This window comes from Notamacropus eugenii, chromosome 4 (genome assembly GCF_028372415.1).
Source record: "Notamacropus eugenii isolate mMacEug1 chromosome 4, mMacEug1.pri_v2, whole genome shotgun sequence".
NCBI lineage: Eukaryota > Metazoa > Chordata > Mammalia > Diprotodontia > Macropodidae > Notamacropus > Notamacropus eugenii.
This window is the reverse complement of record NC_092875.1, coordinates 472,029,318-472,049,631: the sequence shown is the minus strand read 5'-3', so window position 1 is coordinate 472,049,631 and position 20,314 is coordinate 472,029,318. Positions and strand designations below refer to the sequence as shown.

Here is a 20,314-nt window from a genome sequence, read left to right as displayed (position 1 = left end):
TTTGAATAGCTAAACATATGGAGATGAACAAAATGTTGCTAGAAAATTTTATAGTCAATGTTGAAGTAATTTCCATTTTTTAAAAGAAGATGAATTGTAGTGAAGAGACTGTATAAGCACATGGTATATTGAGCCAATAAAACGACATGAACAAGGTATGACAGTTGAATTTTTGATACCAGTAGATGAATCAGAGCAGTTTGATACTAGTTGTGTATGTAATATACTCCTGTGTTTACAGTACAAGACTGAGCCGAACACCAGCCATCGCTTTATCACTTAGAACTCTTGAGTCAGGAATCATTACCGCACTAATGGTTTTTTCACATATAGGGAAGGAATATATTTTTCAAGGAATCTTGAATTGAGACATTCAGAATCCAGTAAAGTACTTAGAAAATGAATTTTTAAAGAATTTTTAGAAAAAGAAAAATTTCCATGCATAAACTATTTTTCCTTATATGTCAATTTGATTAGAATAATTTGCCATGGAGGATATTTTTGGTATTAGATTTTTGGTGCTGCTTTTGAACATTTACTAAGTGAAATCTAATTTACTGTCCTCTATGACAGTAAATAAATTGCATAGCTTAGCTGGGTGAATATTGCTATCACAATGAATAGTAAGTGTTATTGTAAATCATTTTTAGAGTTGACTAACATCTGTTATAAAACAAAACCAAAAATCTATTTTTGAGCATTGATGCCAGTTTAGGAAGTAGATTAAATCAACTGGTTTTTATATTGGACTTATCAAATACATTCTTTCAGGGACACAAGGGGTGGGAAAACAAATTAATGATTGTTTGGAGAATCCATTATGACCATTTTCTCCCTAATGCAGGTATATTGGGGCAGCATGTCACATGAGCATGCTGATTTCTCTTTCTTTTACACAGCATACTCACAGCCGTTATGTATTTTGTACCTGTAAGTTTAGAGGTACAAAGGTACAGAGGTGTGGGGCCCCTGTGTGCATTAGAAATTTTTGTGAAAATATTTGAAACGCTAACCCATGTGTTTTGATCCTTGTAATACTGGTTTGTCAAACAAATGTTTGAAAGCTTAACGTATATATAGCACGATTCTGAGAACTGTGGGACATATAAAGAACATATAGTAGCTGACCTTAAGGCTTACATACATGAAAAACTTAACTGAAATTGTATAATAGCATAGGTTAAGTGCCAGTATGTGAAGGGTAAATGATGTAATTGTGTGGAGGAAGGAGAGATTACCCTTGGCTACTGGATTTGGGTTTAGACAGGTGGAATCTGACACCTTTGACACGCCCCCACGCACTATCTCTCCCTCCCTCTCTCTCATTCCCCTTTCCCCCTCCCCGCCTTGTGTGTGCGCACGTGTGTGTGCGCGCCCCTGTGTGGTGTGTGTGCATGCGTGTGTGTGCCCATGTGTGCGTGTGCGCGCATGCGTGCGTGTGTGTGCGTGTGCACCTGTACTGCTTGGATGGAATTTGCCTGATGAGGTCACTGTGTGGTGTTTGTGCTTCTGGATGGGAGGAGGAGTTTCCAGAAGTGATATAAACGCCTGTGTGGTGTGTATGTGTGTGTGTGTGTGCCCATGTGTGCATGTGCACGCATGTGTGTGCGTGTGTGTGTGCGTGCGCACCTGCACTACTTGGATGGAATTTGCCTGATGAGGTCACTGTGTGGTGTTTGTGCTTCTGGATGGGAGGAGGAGTTTCCAGAAGCGATATAAAAGTAAGAAGCATCAATAAAAGTTATTTAAACACATTTGTTGAACGTAGGACATCCAGGGGCCAGGGATGCAGGAGGAATGCAGTAGACGGTGAGCAGTGTGTTATGGCAGGAGATACTGCCCAGCTCCTGTAGAGCAGTGGCAGGAGGTGAGGTCAGAAAGGTGAGTTGGGGCCTTCAGTGACGGACTGAGGAATAAAGTTTGTCCTCTAATTTTGATTTTTACGTAAGGCTGTGATATGATGTCAGTGATAGAATATGAGTGTGCATTTGGTAGAATTAAGAGGATGTCATGAAAAAGGACGATGGCAATAATTACATGAACTAGATTAGCTTAGTGGGAATGGAAAGGAAGGATAAATTATGAGATGAAGAACCAATAAGATTTGATGATTTATTAGAGATGAGCTTCTTAATCTGTGGTCTGTGAGCTTCAAAAATATTTTGATAATTGTTATTTCACACAATTGATTTACTGTTATTCATTTAAAAGTATTATTTCGAGAAAGACTCCATCAGAGGAATGCCAGAAGGATGGCAAAAAAAGGTTAAGAACTCCTAGAGGAGTCAGAGGTGAATGTGAGTTCTGAGCTTGGGTTATTTGTAATACAAGAGGCCATTTTAGCTATAAGTGAACTACTTCTACAGGTAAAGCTTTCTGCTTGTTGTCATGTTACCGAGAAACTATGTCGTGTAGCAGACCTGTTTCTTCCTGTGCGATAATTTGACTTCGTCTCTGATTTTATATTTATTAAAAGGAAAAAGGAAGGAAAAACATTTTAAATAGTTTAAAAATTGTTATCGATGCCTTCTTTGGGTATCACATGCATTTCTAAATCTGTTCTTTACCTTTTCCATCTCTTCAAAGTTATCTTTTGAAAATGGAAACTTCAATAAGAAAGATAAAAAAGACAATTTAGCAGAACCACCCAACACATCAGCCAAGTTTGTAGCATAGGCAGTATTTCATACCCGTAGGCCTTTGCCTCTTTAGCTAAGGTGCGTTGCCCTGTATTCTTTGGGGCCAGACGTGGTCATAATTTCACAGCATTTGTGTTCTTTCTTTTCTTTTGGTTGTTCGTTCTAGTTACATGTTGTCATTGTGTTTTTTGCTTTTCTACTTCTGCTTGCTCCGCTTGCATCAGTTCATATAAATCTTCCCAGGCTTGTCTGTGTTTATCACATTCATTGTTTCTTACAGTACAATATTACGTTCTGTTCGAGCACTGTATTTAGGTTAGCTGTTCTCCACTCAAATGAGATATGTGTCAAGTGCTCAGAACAGTGCCTCACACACAGTGGTGCTACATAAATGTGTATTCCCTTTTCCTTTCCTTCACAGTGTATGGGTATCTACTTTGTTTCTACTTCTTTCTACCACAAAGAGGGCTGCTGTGAATATTTTGATATACTTCGGGCCTTTCCATCTTTAATCTCCTTGGTGTGCATGCCTAGCATTGTTATTCTTTAGGCAGCTACTGCTTCTGCCAGCTTAGCATGACTCTGGCCTTCTGATGGCCACCTTCTCTACCTAACATTTGGTGTGTTGTGTAGTGATTGCTGGTATTCGTGGCTGTGAGGATCCTCCTTCTGTCTCTTGTGTATTTCTTGAGAGAAAATGCTTTTGAAAATGATGCTATTTCCAGAGGCAAAGCTGAAGTCAGCATTTTTTGCATATGATACTGAGGGATCAGAGGAGCGCAGATTTAGGTCTGGAAAGGACCTTTAATCATCTCGTTCAGCTCTCTTATTTTGTAGATACTGAGACTGAGAGGTCACAGTGTTAAATGGGAGAACTAGAATTTGAACCCATTTCCTCTGATTCTAAATGCAGGACTTTCCCCACTGCAACGTGCTGCCTTCCAGCGAATGTCAGTAATGTACAATAACATATAGGAAACATTTTGCAAAGCCTTCTGCTTTCCACTTTGACCTCGTCTATTCTGTTCTTTCAGATGAGAGGTTGGCAAACTCTGACCTGCTGCCCGTTCTATGGCCCACAAGCTAAAAATGGCTTTTACATTTTAAAATAGTTTTATTGTATTTAAAGATGTAAAAAACAATGTGGCTAGGGTCTACTCAGAAACAGACAGTAGACAGATTTGACCCAGGGTTTGCTGATGCCTGTTCCAGATGTTTAACTTTTTAGCTGCTGTAATAAGAACCATTCCTTTAGCTGTGTATTTAAAGGGATTTTATTACTATTACTTATATGTCTCTATATTTACTAAAAATGATTGGCATCTCTAGTTTGCCTAGTTTGTCCCTTAGAGCTAATAGATAAAATTAAGAAATAACATACTAATCAGTCTAATAATCTAATCTGGTCACTTGTGTAGTAAGTCTGAGAATGTCTTGTGTGAGAGGATTGCTTGTTATCATGTCAGCGGTGAAAGGTCAACTGAAACCCCCTGAAGAATACGTATTTTTCTTAATGCCAGGGTTTGAGTATAGGTTTATTCATTTATTTTAAACCTTATTATTTATGTTTTCTCACTGACTATTGAAAAGTAGTACTACTTTTTATTTTTAACTTCTCTTTTAAGTTCCACTTGTTTTTCCTTAGTAGTAGTATTCCAGATTTTAATGAAAAAGTCTGTGTTCACCTTGACCATCCATATCTTTAGTAATTTTATAGACTTTTTGGTCATGATCAGCAACCCTCCCCACATGACCCTCCCCCCCGCTTAGTTTTCATTTTTTTAGATCAGTGTCTTAATTTTTTAAGTTTAACACGTTTTCAGGGAACAGTATCTAGCAATTTCTACATATTCTTGAATGTCATTGATAACTCAGATTCTCTCTAGAGTGTATAAGTTGGTTTATTTTTCTCTCAGTGTATTTCCTTATAGTTGACAAGTTTTGAGTCCTATCTACATCCTTAATGGTTTATATAAACCACGGAATATTCCTGAATTTTTGTGTTTGTGGGTCTTTTTATCATTCTGGGGAAGAAGGGTCGAGGACGGTGATGAATTTATTAGTCCTTTGTAATGAATTCCTGGTCTCCTTGTCACAGATAAGAAATTTTATGCTGCTGCTGCTGTTGGATGACGGAAACCTGGGCGCTGCTGGTTATGTAAGACCGACTGACTTCAGAAAGAATATAAATATCATTAATTAGTAACGTAATTTTAAGGACAGAAGTGGTAACTTTAGGGACCGTCAGAGTTGGAAGTAATCAATAATGTCTTTCCCTTTGCGGCGCGAATTTTGATTTAGTGTTCTGTACCTAATCTCATCGCAGCAAGCATAATTACTAATGTTCTTTTCCTGTAGCATTTTCTTTCATATCCCAGCTTTCTGGTCCTAAAATACCTTGGAATTTTTATTCCTTGAGCCATGTTTAATCTTCTGACATTAGAGACTTTTTATTTATCTTCAGAGAATTGAAAGATGTTTCATTGTTACAAAGTGCATTCTATAAATTTCATTTCTCTAAGTGCGTGCCACCCTAGGCGCAGTTGGCTGTTCGTCATGTATCGTTAGATGTCAAAATATACCAAAAGTGACCTCCTAAGAAACCAGTCGTTATAGCACAAAAATAATCAAAGGTTTTAGTCAATAACTCATGAAGTTTGATGTACTAGTATTGATAAACTAATTAAACAGATCTGCCTGTGTTCCTCCAGCCTCATGTGGCCCTGCTATGGTTAGTTTTACAGCATGGAGTGTAGTAACATTGAATGAAGGTAACTGGTCAGACAATGGGGCAGTCACGCAGCCATAAGGACTCCCATTTCTGGTCTCAGAGTGGTTTCAGGGAAAGAAGGCTTTCTCCGAACACCTGCAGCCATTCAGTGCATCGGCCTCTTGTGGTCAACATTGATTGGTTCTTATAGCAAAACAAGAACAAATTTAGTGTTTTGCAACCTTCTGTGATTTAATACTGTTATGCTTTTTGCCATAACTGTAGCAAAAATCTTTCTCCAATAGTGAGTAATTATAGTACTGGCTTCTTGCACAGCTGTAGTTCTGAATCTTCTAGTGTAGTCATTATAAACCCTGAGTTATTCTGGAGTTTATAATTTAGTCATAAAAGTTGTCTCTGCAGCTGCTTTGTAAAGAGAGGGTTTGCTTGTGAATGAATTCTATGAAGGTCTTAAAAAAAAGAAAACAAGCCACTGAAACTCTTTCCCTACATTGGTCTCCAACCTTATCTCCTTTTCTTTTCCCCAAAAGGGACAAAGGGGAAAACTCCAAAAAGCTTTTTAAGGAAATATAGAATGGGATTTGAGTTAACTGGCAAGAAAAAAAATATTTCAAATTATTATTTTTTAAAAATCACATGAAAACTTTTGGGGCCTCTGCCCCAGAACTAAATAATTTCCTGATGTGGTGGTGGATGTTCTTTTGGGTTACTATAATGTCATTGTTCCAGTTGGGTTTAATTGAGATTTAAGTTGAATAGTTGTTTGGGGAGATATCTTAACATTTTGAATACATTGGTTGGATATAATGACCTAAGTAATGGTGAAAATTTAATCACTTAAGTATTTCAGTATTTCAAGAACATATATTTTTTCAGATTGGTACTTCTTACTAAGGACTACATAGCTTATGAGTTGCAGTAGCTAAAAAAATTCATCACTCTTTGGCCAACTTGTTAGAGAGCCCCTCTGCATTTGGTCTGGCTAACCTAGTACAAAGTCCATTACTCTGGCATTTGCCTGATCTCATCTTCTGTTGGGAAAGTTCCTGAGAAGTTGAAGTCACCTCTGTAAGATAGTGACATGCCTAAAACAGGACTTAGCTGAGAGTCAGTTACACATTTCCAGGCAGTCTGGAGGAGAGAGACAAAACAAGGTGGAGAAGTTCCTGTGGAACTCATGCTTTAGTTCAGGGAAAATACATGATAATAAATCTTAGATTTATATAGTGCTTTGGAGTTTATAAGCCACTATTTAAGCCACATATGTAGAAAAATAGAAAATTATATTAAAATGTGAATTGTATGCTACAGAAAATGGAAATTACAGAGGGAAAAGATCAGTGTGACTTGAACTTAAATATAAAGGAGGCAGGGTTTTAAATGGACATTAAATAATGAAGCTTTAATAATTCAGTGATAACTCTTTGAGGAATAAACTGTAGGTATTTTGAAAGGGGTAGAGAATATCATTTGAGGCCGCAGGAAACCAGATTAGCAAAGTGGAAGCTAATGTAGCTTTTGAGATGTTAAAAATAGATGTGAGGCGACTGGCCTACTAGAAAAGCTAATGGTTTGGTTTTTTTTAATTTATTTAACTTTTAACATTCATTTTCACAGAATTTTGGGCTCCAAATTTTCTCCCCCCTTGTCCCCTCTCCCCACCCCCAAACACTGAGCATTCCAATTGCCCCCATCACCAATCTGCTCTCTCCTCCATCATTCCTCTCTGCCCTTGTCTCCATCCTCTCCTCTGTCCTGTAAGGCCAAATAACTTTCTGTACCCCTTTACCTGTATTTCTTATTTCCTAGCTGCAAGAACAGTACTCGACAGTTGTTCCTAAAACTTTGAGTTCCAACTTCTTTTCCTCCCTCCCTCCCCACCCCCTCCCTTTGGAAGGCAAGCAATTCAATATAGGCCAAATCTGTGTAGTTTTGCAAATGACTTCCATAATAGTCGTGTTGTATAAGACTAACTATATTTCCCTCCATCCTATCCTGCCCCCAATTACTTCTATTCTCTCTTTTGATCCTGTCCCTCCCTGTGAGTGTCGACCTCAAATTGCACCCTCCTCCCCATGCCCTCCCTTCCTTCATCCCCCCCCACCCTGTTTATCCCCTTATCCCCCACTTTCCTGTATTGTAAGATAGGTTTTCATACCAAAATGAGTGTGCATTTTATTCCTTCCTTTAGTGGAATGTTATGAGAGTAGACTAAATGTTTTTCTCTTACCTCCCCTCTTTTTCCCCAAACTAAAAAAGTCTTTTGCTTGCCTCTTTTATGAGAGATAATTTGCCCCATTCCATTTCTCCCTTTCTCCTCCCATATATTTCTCTCTCACTGCTTGATTTCATTTTTTTTAAGATATGATCCCATCCTATTCAATTCACTCTGCGCACTCTGTCTCTATGTGTGTGTGCATGTGCATGTGTGTGTGTGTAATCCCACCCAGTACCCAGATACTGAATAGTTTCAAGAGTTACTAATATTGTCTTTCCATGTAGGAATGTAAACAGTTCAACTTTTATAAGTCCCTTATGACTTCTCTTTGCTGTTTACCTTTTCATGTTTCTCTTCATTCTTGTGTTTGAAAGTCAAATTTTCTTTTTAGCTCTGGTCTTTTCATCAAGAATGCTTGAAAGTCCTCTATTTCATTGAAAGACCAATTTTTCCCCTGAAGTATTATACTCAGTTTTGCTGGGTAGGTGATTCTTGGTTTTAGTCCTAGTTTCTTTGACTTCTGGAATATCCTATTCCATGTCCTTCAATCCCTTAATGTAGAAACTGCTAGATCTTGTGTTATCCTGATTGTATTTCCACAGTACTTGAATTGTTTCTTTCTAGCTGCTTGCAATATTATCTCCTTGACCTGGGAACTCTGGAATTTGGCCACAATATTCCTAGGAGTTTCTCTTTTTGGATCTTTTTCAGGTGGTGATCGGTGGATTCTTTCAATATTTATTTTGCCCTCTGGTTCTAGAATATTAGGGCAGTTTTCCTTGATAATTTCATGAAAGATGATGTCTAGGCTCTTTTTTTGATCATGGCTTTCAGGTAGGCCCATAATTTTTAACTTGTCTCTCCTGGATCTATTTTCCAGGTCAGTTGTTTTTCCAATGAGATATTTCACATTATCTTCCATTTTTTCATTCTTTTGGTTTGGTTTTGTGATTTCTTGGTTTCTCATAAAGTCATTAGCCTCCATCTGTTCCATTCTAATTTTGAAAGAACTATTTTCTCCAGTGAGCTTTTGAATCTCCTTTTCCATTTGGCTAATTCTGCTTTTGAAAGCATTCTTCTCCTCATTGGCTTCTTGAACCTCCTTTCCCAATGGAGTTAGCCTATTTTTCAGGGTGTTATTTTCTTCAGCATTTTTTTGGGTCTCCTTTAGCAGGGTGCTGATCTGCTGTTCATACTTTGCTTGCATGTCTTTCATTGCTCTTCCCAGTTTTTCCTCCACCTCTCTAACATAATTTTCAAAATTTTCTGAGCTCTTTTTGAGCTTTTCCATGGTCTGATCCCATTGAGTGGCTTGGGATACAGAAGCCCTGACTTCCTTGACTTTCCCTGATGGTGAGCACCGCTCTTCCTCATCAGAAAGGAGGGGAGGAGAAACCTGTTCACCAAGAAAGTAACCCTCTATAGTCTTGGTTTTTTTCCCTTTTCAGGGCATTTTCCCAGCCAGTGACTTGACCTCTGAATATTCTCCTCACACCCACCTTGCCTCCGGATCCTCCCAGCCAGCGCTTGGGGTCTGAGACTCAAATGCTGCTTCCCAGCCTCAGGGCTTTGGGTGGGGGCAGGGCTGCTATTCAGTGTGAGATCAAATTCAGCTGCCTGGCTTGGGGCAGGGCCACCTCACAGGCTCAGTTCCCTCAGGGGGTTTATGCAGAGACCTTCAACAATGGATACAGGCTTCTGCCTGCTTAGGGATCCCCGGTCTACTCCTACCTCCACTGGTGCCTCCCGAGGGGGTCTGAATCATGGGGGCTCCCCACTCCCCTCTCGACCCGCCAAAGAGAGCCTCTCACCGACCCTTGTCACCTGTGGGTGGAGGAACCCGCACGGCTGCTGGAGATTCTGTCCCTGAAGCCTGCTCAGATCTGCTCCTCTCGGTGCTGGATGGCCAACGCAGGGCTGGGCTCTGCTCCGCGTCTGCAGCGTGAAGAACCTTTTGCGAGAGATTTTCAGGCTCTCTGGAACAGAAGTCTCATCCACTCCGCTGTTCTGTGGCTTCTCCTGCTCCCGAATTTATTGGCAGCTCTTTTCTACAGATATTTCATGGGCTGTGGGTTCGGAGCTAGCGTATTTGTGTGTTTCTACTCCGCCATCTTCAGCTAATGTTATTAGTAGAGGACGGAGAAAAGTGGAGAAAGAATGTGGGACTTTTTAATTGCTGGATTGAAGAGTTGAAGCCTGAAGTGATAGACACTGGGGAACGGTGGCAGGTTTTTAAATAGACAAATGGCATTATAAAGAATTTTTTTTAAAGGAAGAATAATCTGGCAGCAATGTGCAGTCAGTTTTATAAATGAATTTCTAGCACCCAAGGGCCATCAAGGTAGAAACAATGTAACCCTAGCCCTCCACAGACATATCCTTCTGGGGCGTGTGTATACACATCTAAGTACAGGCCATCTGAGAGCTGAGAAAGGCATCAGAAATGAGAGCAGGGAATCAGGCAGTTGGTATTGTAGCTTACCTGGATTTTAGTGTTCAAAAAGGAGTGTTGTAAGAAATAAGGGAGGACAAAGGAGGTCGGAGCCAGATGGACTGAAGGGATTGTATGGGGCAGCTGGGTGGCAAAGTGGATAGAGCGTAGGGCCTGGAGTCAGGAGAATCTCAGTTCAAAGGCAGTGTCATAGCTGTGTGACCCTAGGCAAGTCACTTAACTTCAGTTTGCTTAGTACTTACCTCTTGGGGTTATTTTAAGGATCGTATGAAAAATAATTGTAAAGTGCCTAGCACAACGCCTGCCCCATGGCAAGTGCTAGATAAGTGTTAGCTATTATTATTATACCGGTAAATCAGGGGAAAAAGGACCTGGAAATAGTGAGACCAAAATAAAAGTACATGAATCTCAGCCTAAAGTCTTTCATTTCCTTTCTTAAACTTCTGAACATGATGTTTTTCCACTTTAATTTTACAAAATAGATAGAGAGCCAGCTCTGACCCCCGGGAGACCTGGATTCAGGTCCAGTCTCTGCCCTTAGTGGCTGTATGATCTTGGGGGGAAGTCAGCTAACCTCGCCTTAAATTGTAGAAAAGCATTGACCTGCCCTGGCAGAAAACATTTCACTGGAGTTTCCTTTGCCAGTGAAATCCCAGGATGAGTGCCGCCTTGCCCCAACTTTGCGTGTTGTTGTTTAGACACTTAAAATAGTTTTGGCTCCAGGAGACATATCATAGGAAACATTTTCAACATATAGTGAATTTGCATCACATTTGTCTGTTTTCCACTTTTTGTATGTGTAAGGATGAAAAATATTTATAGAGCAGAATATTCATGTTTTGTACATAATTTTAAAAACCCTTTTGTGGGTATTTTTAATAGTCATGTAATTAATACCTCTCTTGGAACACCTCTTTTAGGCTTTCTTGATAATTAACAAATTCAGAAATTTGTGCTTTAGAAGGATTTTGAATTGTTATTTCGTTACCTAGCAAAGTAATATCTTCTTATTTTAACTGAGGAAACTCAGACGAAGCAAGATTATATGATTTACTCAAGGGGCATTGAGAGTACGTTTGAAATGAAAGGACATTCATTTTTACAAACTTCTTCAACAAAGCTGTTTTGGCTGATTATGTACCAACAGAATCGATCCTTTAAATGAAATGGTGGAATATTTATAAAAGTATAAAACAAAACAATCAAATGAGCAGAATAGAGAATTTAAGTAACCTAATCTCAGAAAGTCAAGTTGAATAAATTATTAATGAACAACAACGACGTTCCAGCACCAGCTGGGTATGCAAATGAATTTTAGCAAACATTCAGAAAATAGTAAATTCTGGCATTACAGAAAGTTTGCAAAAATTCCTTCAGTGATTCAGATGGGATCACAGTAAACAGGTAAATTAAAAAAGAAAAATATAGACTTATTCCTAGTGAATCTTAGTGTGGAAATTTTAAATGAAATATTGACAAAAAACTACAAGAAAATATCAGAAAGATTGTATGCTACAATCAACTCTGATTTATAAAGTAATGCAGAGTTGTTTCTGCGAAGGCTATAAACCCTAATAGATCATATTTATAACCAGAAACAATCAAATCCACAAAATTAGAGCAGTAAACACTGAAAAGTCTTGACCAAGTCCTTCACCTTTTTAGCTTAAAAACACTACAAAACATAGGCAAAATGTTTTCCTCAACATGGTAAATAACATCTATCTAAAATCAAGAGCAAGCCCTATACGTAATGTAGAAATGTTGGAGGCCTTCCTTTCCAGAAACATAAGAGACAAAGCAAGGATGTTCATTGTCATCATTTTTATATTACAGAATGAAAGAATCTCTAGGTATAGAAGCTAGACAGGAAAGCAGATCTGGGAAAAAAAATGTAGACAGGAAAAACATTATCCCTTTTTGCTCCTTATTTTATGGTTTACATAAAGAAACCTTAGAGCAGGAAGCTATGAGGTCAGAGCTATTTTTCATAATAATGCTAAACTATTTTAATTTCTAATAGATGCAAATTGGCGTAAACAAAAACTGGGTGGGGGGCAAGTTCTCAGTAATTTTTCAGAGCGTGATGTGGTTGGGCTACCCAGATATGCATGTAATTGATACAGCGTCAAGATGCACATGTATTAATCCAAGCACAGCCCACTTCTGCAGATGTGAAGACAGACCTAACTAAGTGCAGAGGTGTTTGTTGCTTATGGAGGGGCCAAACTGGGGTAATAAAAGTGAGGCTTCTGTCTAAATTAAGTTATTTAATACTAATATCAATCATGCCAGCAAGGGATTACTTGAGTGAGAAATAATAAAAAGAGGTGAGGAAAAAGGCCCACAGTATTATATTTCAGACTAGACTATAAAATAATCACCCAGACTATTTGGTATTGATTGATTAAAAACAGAAAGCAATTATGAATGGAACACTTTAGGTACATAAAATAAAGAAGCAAATGAACATTGTAACTTACACCGTACAATAAATTCCAAGACTGCAGCTATTAGAATGGCACTCGCTATTCAACAAAAAGTACTGGGAAAATTAGAAATTAGCCTGGTAGAAATTAGATTTAGATCATCATCTCATAGCACATAGCACAATAGTCTCCTAATGGATTAATGACCCAGATATTAAAGGTCACATAAGCAAATAAGGGGAATAAGGAAGAAAATGCCATTCACAGCTATGGATGGGAGAAGAGGATCATTCAAGATAAAATGGAAAATTTTGATTATGTAAAATTGAAAAGTTTTTGTATAAGCAAGATCAATGCAATTAAAAATTAGAAGGGAAACAATTAATTGGAAAAAAAAATCTTTGCAACAGGTTTCTCTGATTAAATTCGGTAATAGACAAGAATATTAGCCATTCCCCAATAGATAAATAAATGACCAAAATATATGAACAGGCAGTTCCCAAAGGAAGAAATCTTAAGTTCCCAGTAGCTATATGGAAAAATGCTCCAAATCACTAATAATTGGAAAGATGCAAATTAAAGCAAATTCACTTTTATCTCATAGCTGTCAGATTTACCTCATAGCAAAGCTAATTTTAAAAAAAGGACAGTTGTTAGAGGAGATGTGGGGGGAAGCTGCTGCACTGTTGAGGGAACTGTGAAGTGATTCACTCCATTTTGTGAGCCATTTGGAATGATGCCCCCAGAGTCACTCAGCTGTACAGCCCCTCTTGACCTCGAGATATCACCGCTAGGTCTACAACTGCATGCTCCCAAAGGAGCAGAGGAGGAAGGAAATGACCCTTAAGTACAAAAATATTTGTACCAACTCTTGTAGTGGGGAAGAACTGGAAATGAAGGAAGTATTCATCAATTAGAGAATGACTAGGAATATAATGGAATATTATCATGCTCTAAGAAATCACAAAGAAGTTGGTTTCACAGAAACTTGGGAACCATTGAATGAACTGACAGAGTAAGGCAAGGAGAATCAGGAAGAAAATTCATGTGGTAACTGGTATAGAGAAAAACAGCATAGAAAGACAGTGGGCCATTGCTCGTTGTAATAACCAGGCGTGACTCTGGAGGACCGATGAGGAAACACTGCTAAATCTGGCACAGACGTGATCGACTCGATGTAAAATGATGCCTACGTTTCTGGACCTGGCAAACGTACTAGTTTGTTTTCCTTCACTCTGCTTATCTTTTTTTAGACAAAAGCAGTGTTGTTGTTTTTCTTTGGGACAGGGGAAGGATAGGAGCTACCAATAATATTAACCAAAAAGGAAGAGAGAAAAGAAGACCATTGATGTACTTTAAAAAATGCTCCCCATGAGCAAAGAGAACTTAAAAAAAAAGCCGTCATCAACCCCACAGGCCGTAAAATATATACAAACACATTTTGCTTAAAAGTGTCAAAGTCAGTCCGCAGGGACTGGCATGGAGAAGTTAATGAAAGCCCCGCCCATTTTTTACAGAAGGAAAGTGCGTCAGTGCATGTCGCAGCCGCTGAGCTGCAGACCGTCCGAAAAAGCACAGGAGAAACAGAAGGAGGTCCTCAAAGGAAGCACAGGCGAGCAGGGAGCTGTGGAAGGAACTTTTGGACTTATATGCTTAAAAAAAAGCAAACTGCATAAAACAGACTCATAGTTTCACATTCACTTGTCTTATTCTGATTTGGGTTTGAAAATGCTCTTTTCGTGATATTGGTGAAGTTAAGAATTTAAAAAAAACTAATCTCTAGATCATAATGTTGCTGCTTAGATTTCTAAATGCATATTTTTGTGTTGCCTGTATTTTAACGTAGTCGTTATTTCAATGTTTCTTGTAGATGTTATGGACAGTTAACAATCATATACTTTAAAAGTGCGTTGAAATATTCTTTCCTTAACCCAGAGTAATATCCTCATTGTATAGGTGAGGAAAGTCAGATGTCGGCAGATTACGTGATTTTTCTGAGTAGCGTTGAGAGGGCCTGTGAGACTGAGTGGTCTTCAGTTCCAGAAACATTTCCTGCGCAGTTACTGTGTAGAGGACATTTTTTAGGTGGTGAGTCCCTTGTCTTCCTTTGTGGTATGATCAAACTTGGTTTTTACCTTTCTCTTTCCCTCACTTTCTCCTCTCCACCAGATCAAAAAGCTGGTCTACGTCTACCTGGTCCGATACGCCGAGGAGCAGCAGGACCTGGCTCTCCTGTCCATCAGCACTTTCCAACGCGCTCTGAAAGTAAGTAGTCACATGCACCATACTAGAGTAGCAGGGTGTTTGCACAGGTGAAGGAGGCTGTTGTTTAGAACAGAAGTTCTGTGATTCATTGAACGTCAAAGGGGTGGCTGAAAAGAGTTAGAACAGACCTTCTTGTCATGGCAACTAAAATACATTCCCAAGTAGTTTCCTGGTCCCTCAGAATCTTTTCTGTTTGGGAGCCCATGTTTTTGTTTGTACAGGCCTTGTCTTCATGTCAGTTTAGAAAGGTTTAATAATGGCCTTGTGGGTACCTAGTACTGTGTGGGTGGAGGAAAAAGGAAACAAAACAGAATCCTTGCTTTCCTGGCTCTAGCACTTGTAGGATGTAACTGTGAATAGGCTTCCAAGAAAGAAAAGTAAAACATTGTACCAAATAGTCAAATTCTAGGAAACAAGGTGCAACAAACTTGTAAGGTAAAAACTTGGAAACAGTAGAAAAAAGACACAGAAATCTCAACTATGTTACTGGAACGAGTAATTTCAGTCTCCCCGAAACATTTATTAGAATATTGAGAAGTTTTCATCTGTGCTCAGTTGTGTGATTTCATTGCTATGGGGCACTCCCAATGAGCCAGTCTCCTTCTGCAAATGGTGCTTAACAACTGTTCTGCAGTTTGTGGTCTTAATTGCCTGCAGGTTAGGTTGGGTCCCTTGGCCTGGGTCATGCGGAATGTAGGCGTTTGGCCTTGGGAAGGAGTAGGCACTGTTTTTAATCTTTTGTCTAAAGTTAGCACTTTTTATTTATAGCTTGAGTAAAACTGTTAGTAGAAAGGTGATGAATGTATCAAAGAAGTCTGAATATGAGGATTTGCTGTTTTAAAAGTTTAATTTTGATTGTGGAAGTAGAGAAAATATATTGGTAACACGAATTACACCAATGACTCAGTTACACCAGTGACTAACACTTTTTGTCACAGAATGTCACTTAGCTGTGCAGTTACTTCATTGAAAATCTTCCAGTGTTTTTAATGCTTTATTATCAATATTTGTATAATCTGTGATTATAATGGTCTACATTGTTCTACTCTTAAAAATGCCTTTTTATGTTTTGTAATAGTCAAGCCTTAAATGACAATAAATGATGAAATAAAGTTAATTTTGTAGCTTAAAAAGTAAGTATTGTATCACAGCTTCTGCTTCAATCTAGGTCTTTTAAATTTTGAGGCTTTGTCTCCATTACTTTGCCTCTTGATACTGAATGAGAGTTATGTATATTAAAATATTTAATTTTTAGTTAGCTACCACCTTTCTGCCATTAGTTTTAAAATTTTAACTAAAATTTCTTTTGTCCTGATACTATTTTATTGTATCTTTTGAGCTAATGGACATATTAGCTCAAAAGACTACTCTCAAACTTTGTGAATCAAATTTTGGTGAGCACCTTCCATATTTGAAACTGAAAGAAGATGCCGTTGTAAGGCGTCCCCTGTCAAACACGAACGCTGCTTGCGTTTTTGAAATGTAAGTGATTTGTGATGGTGTTATCTGATACTTTTTGTATTCTTTTTAGGATCCTAATCAGCTAATTCGTGCAAGCGCTCTGAGAGTCCTTTCCAGCATCAGGGTTCCAATCATCGTTCCTATCATGATGCTCGCCATTAAAGAAGCTTCTGCTGACTTATCACCCTACGTTAGAAAGAACGCTGCCCATGCAATACAGAAGTTGTACAGGTGAGAGTCCCTGAGATACGGCAGCGCTGAAGAAAGGGGAATGTGGCGTGGCTGCTAGAAGGCTGGATTGGAAGTCAGGAAGACATGATTCCATATCATGCCGTAGATACTTCTTAGTTATGTGACCGTGTCCCAGTTTCTTCATCTGTGAGATGAGTACAACGAAACCTTCTGTTACTTGTCTCAAAGAAGTATTCTAAGTATCAGCTGACTCAATGTACGTAAAGCACTTTCGAGCTTTAAAGTGCTATATGAATGTCAGTCATTGCTCATTTCTTACAGAATGATAAAGTCAACATTAAAAGCATGCTTGCTAGCGTGTAATTAGCATGTTGTCTCTTTTCGTCAGATCAGTCTTTCTTCAGACTGGCCTAAGTTCTGTCAGTTCCGATCATATGAGCTTGGAGTTTCCTTTTTGTACCTTTGCATCATCAGAGTTTGCCTCTTCCTTTTCTGGCTCTCTCTCATGACTGTTTTGGTTTTTTTCTTTCTGATGCACGTTAGGTTTTCCGATTCCTTCTCCCTCCTTCAGTTTTTGTCTTGTGTTGGAGACTGACCCTTTTTTATTCTGTTGATGAATAACAACAGATTGTTCTTAGACGTCCTATCACTGTGTTAGCTCATCGTTAGTGATTGGACATGCCGTTAGGTAGTGCTTTATCTTCCTTGAGTCTCGCAGCAGCCATACTGAGGAGTCAGGAGAGGTGTTGCCCTCATTTTAATAAGTAAAACGAGACTGGGAAGTTGCAGCTTGCCCTGTATCACTGGCCATCACTCAGCCAAGCTAGGACTCTGTCCTGATCCTGGCTCTTTCTGCTGTCCTACGGTTAGCTCCTAAGTAAGTGTAAAAAAGAAATTAAAATCTTATTTAATTCCATTAAGTAGGCCGATATGAATGAATTATATGTCCGTGTGCTTCATATTTAATTTGTTATCAAAATTATTTGTGAAAATAATTTTGTTGTCAGACAGTAGATAGAAGGTTAAAGTCTCAATTCATCATGAAAAGGGTTCTCCAGGACAAGGATCCCTGGGACTCACCTCCCAGAAGACATTGATAAACACATAAAGCAATACAGAAGGGGACATTTTAGGGCTGAAGATAGTGTGAAGATATTGAGCCGTTCTGCACAGAAATGTCTGCCCTTGGCTTGAGCTAGATGAACACCAGAGGTGATTAGCTCTAAAAAGATCTAAAGCAAACAGGGATATTGATTGCCTTAGGGTAATAAATAAGGGAGTGCAGCACCTGCACCCCCAAACACACTCACACATCCACACCTCTTTTGGTAAAACTGAGTGGTATGTTGTATGTCATTGAGTGGAGTGAAATAGGGTTCTTTGAGGAATCTATCACGCATAAAATAGACTTTTCAGTGCCCTTCAATTCCTTTGTGGCTCCCCTTAGTAAAGGAGGGTTTAGCTGCTTTTCTAGGAGCTTACCTTAGTAATTATGAACTCTGTACCTCTGAGCACAAGCAGGAGGTGACTTGTTGACATTCATGAAGTTTCTGATATAAAAGACTTTTAATTAGCACTATTTGAAAATCTGAATTCTTGGTCCAGTGTTTGGTTCTAATTGTTTTTCCTCTTGTAGCGTTGTCTAGATTGCAGATTTTAAAAACTAGATTCTAAAGAAGACAGCTTTATAATAGGCGTTATACCAATGACCATTTAAAGAAATTGTTGGTGCTATCTTCAAGGTATTTTTCCAATATGTTTGTTCTGGAACTAGGATTTTAAAAACTATATCTGTAGAGGTTATCTTTGTCATATGTGAAATGATAGTCATGCGCTCACTTCTCTCCATTCCACTTCATGTTGACTTAATAGGGACAAAGTCACTGTGCCCTGTTTGAGGACATTAGTTCTCCATCCTGGGCTAACCCTACCCACAAAGCCAAAAAAGTTAAGATGAGAAAGGGGGGCTAAAGGGACAGAGGGAAGGCACGTACACCTCTTGGCCGCTGGAAGTAGGAATTGAGGCCGTAAGTGGAGTGATGGTTCCGTGAAGACTGAGCTAGCTATAGCCGTGAGCAGTCATGAAGCCCCTCACAGGGACAGGACACTGAGCATGAACGGACTGATGTTTGTGCGGGAGCTTCAGTGTCACCAAGGTTCTCCTGAGTTACTGCTCTGCAGATCTGGAGTTCCGGTCTTTCCTCTTTCTGGGATGCTCCAAGTTGTAGCTCATGGAAGCTCTTTTTAGTGTTTTATGCTAATATGTTTGTTTGAAGGAGCAGCAGCATGGGAACAGTTAAACCGTGCTCGTGTGTGTGTGTGTGTGTGTGTGTGTGTGTGTGTGTGTGTATTCTCTTCTTTCAAAGTTGCCTAAAATAATAATATTAATATTGTTTGTAATAACAATAATGGTAGCTAGCATTTACATGACACATTACGGTTTACAAAATACTTTCCCAATATTTTATACTCAGCGCTCTTCTGACAGGTAGGTGCTGTTGCTATCCCCATTTTATAGGTGACAGAACTGAGGCCGACGGATGTTAAGTGACTTGCAGAGCGTCACACTGTTAGGAAGTGTGCAAGGCAGGATTTGAACTGGTATCTTACTGATTCCAAGTCTAGGGCTCTACCCACTTCTCCACCTAGTGAAATACATTGAGAGCTCATCTCAACTGGGAAAATCTGTATCAATCATATTTCTTAAACTAAATAGATGGGCCCAGTCACCTGGCACAGGTGGAGTTGCGTAATAGAAGTTCATTTACTCCCTGAGAACTATAGAAAGCTTAGCATTTGTCATTGTTCCCCTTGAATTGGGGTGGAGCTTGAAGCTGCCACAGTGTTGCTCTTGTGTTGTATTGTGTTGCCTGGTGCTGTTGTGTGAGTGTTATCAGTTTAGTGACTGACAGTGTCACTTAGTGGTTAGGTGTGGTTCTTGTTAGGTTGCTTCCTGAAGTAGAACTAGATTGTTAGATTGAATTCTACCAGATTGTAAACTTTTTGTGGACAAGGATTATGTCTTCATTTTTATGATTTTTCTAACGTATAGCACAGTGTGTATATTTTACTTAACAAATATTTGAATTAACGAGACCCTTATTTGGACAATGTGACAACCAAGATGAAAAGTGACTTTTATTTTGAAAGTTGGAAAGGTAATCAGTGTATTACATATTATTAAGGGCTGTTTTAATTTTTCTTAGATACAATTCAATAAACATTACACTAGTTACTGTATTAGGGTCTTGGGATAATATGAAGATTAAACAAAACTCAATTTCTGCCTTCATGGAATTTATAATCTAATTGATAATTTCGTGAATAAATATGAAAATCTTAGTTAATTTCCTTAATGATATTTCTGTTTTTAGTAACTTTGAAGAATAATTTTAGCATGCCCTTGACTGAGAAAAATTTTGTTGTCTTCTCTTGCGTCTGTTTCCTTTGCTGCTTATTTTGAACTTTTCGGAACAGCAGGGAATAATCATGTTGTAACAATTTAGACCATAATGAAAAAGCGTTTATTTAATAAAGGTAATATTTTACTTCTTTTTATGTTTAGCCTTGATCCAGAGCAAAAAGAAATGTTAATTGAAGTAATTGAAAAACTTCTGAAAGACAAAAGCACAGTAAGTAAGCTTAACAATAATAATGCCTTTGTACTATTAATAACAAATAATTATTCTCTGAGGTCTTAGAAAGAATTTTAATGTTAATTTTGAATTCTATTTTGAAACTTAAAAATCTTCATAAAACGATGTTTTATTTGTATTTTATGTTTATTTGTATGCTTTATGTTTAGATGCAAAAAATATGGTAACAGACACCTTAATAAACCTCTTCCAAAATAAGTTCCCCAAAACAGTTAAGTGAAAAAGCACCTAATTTTGTCATTTTATATGAAAAGATAAGCTACTTTTCACT

The 20,314-nt window shown here is 38.5% G+C and overlaps 1 protein-coding gene across 7 annotated transcripts in view; it reads left to right on the top strand.

The window, feature by feature from the left end:
- Positions 1-20,314, top strand: part of AP3B1 (adaptor related protein complex 3 subunit beta 1) — a 330,578-nt gene that overhangs the window by 78,141 nt on the left and 232,123 nt on the right. For 6 of the 7 annotated variants that reach the window (XM_072606405.1, XM_072606403.1, XM_072606406.1 and 3 more), the window contains 3 exons: positions 14,639-14,734; positions 16,266-16,426; positions 19,953-20,019. The exons of the other annotated variant lie outside the window; for it this stretch is intronic. In XM_072606405.1, coding sequence (XP_072462506.1) covers positions 14,639-14,734; positions 16,266-16,426; positions 19,953-20,019 — 324 coding nt within the window. The remainder of the gene's footprint in view (positions 1-14,638; positions 14,735-16,265; positions 16,427-19,952; positions 20,020-20,314) is intronic. 7 annotated transcript variants of the gene reach the window in all.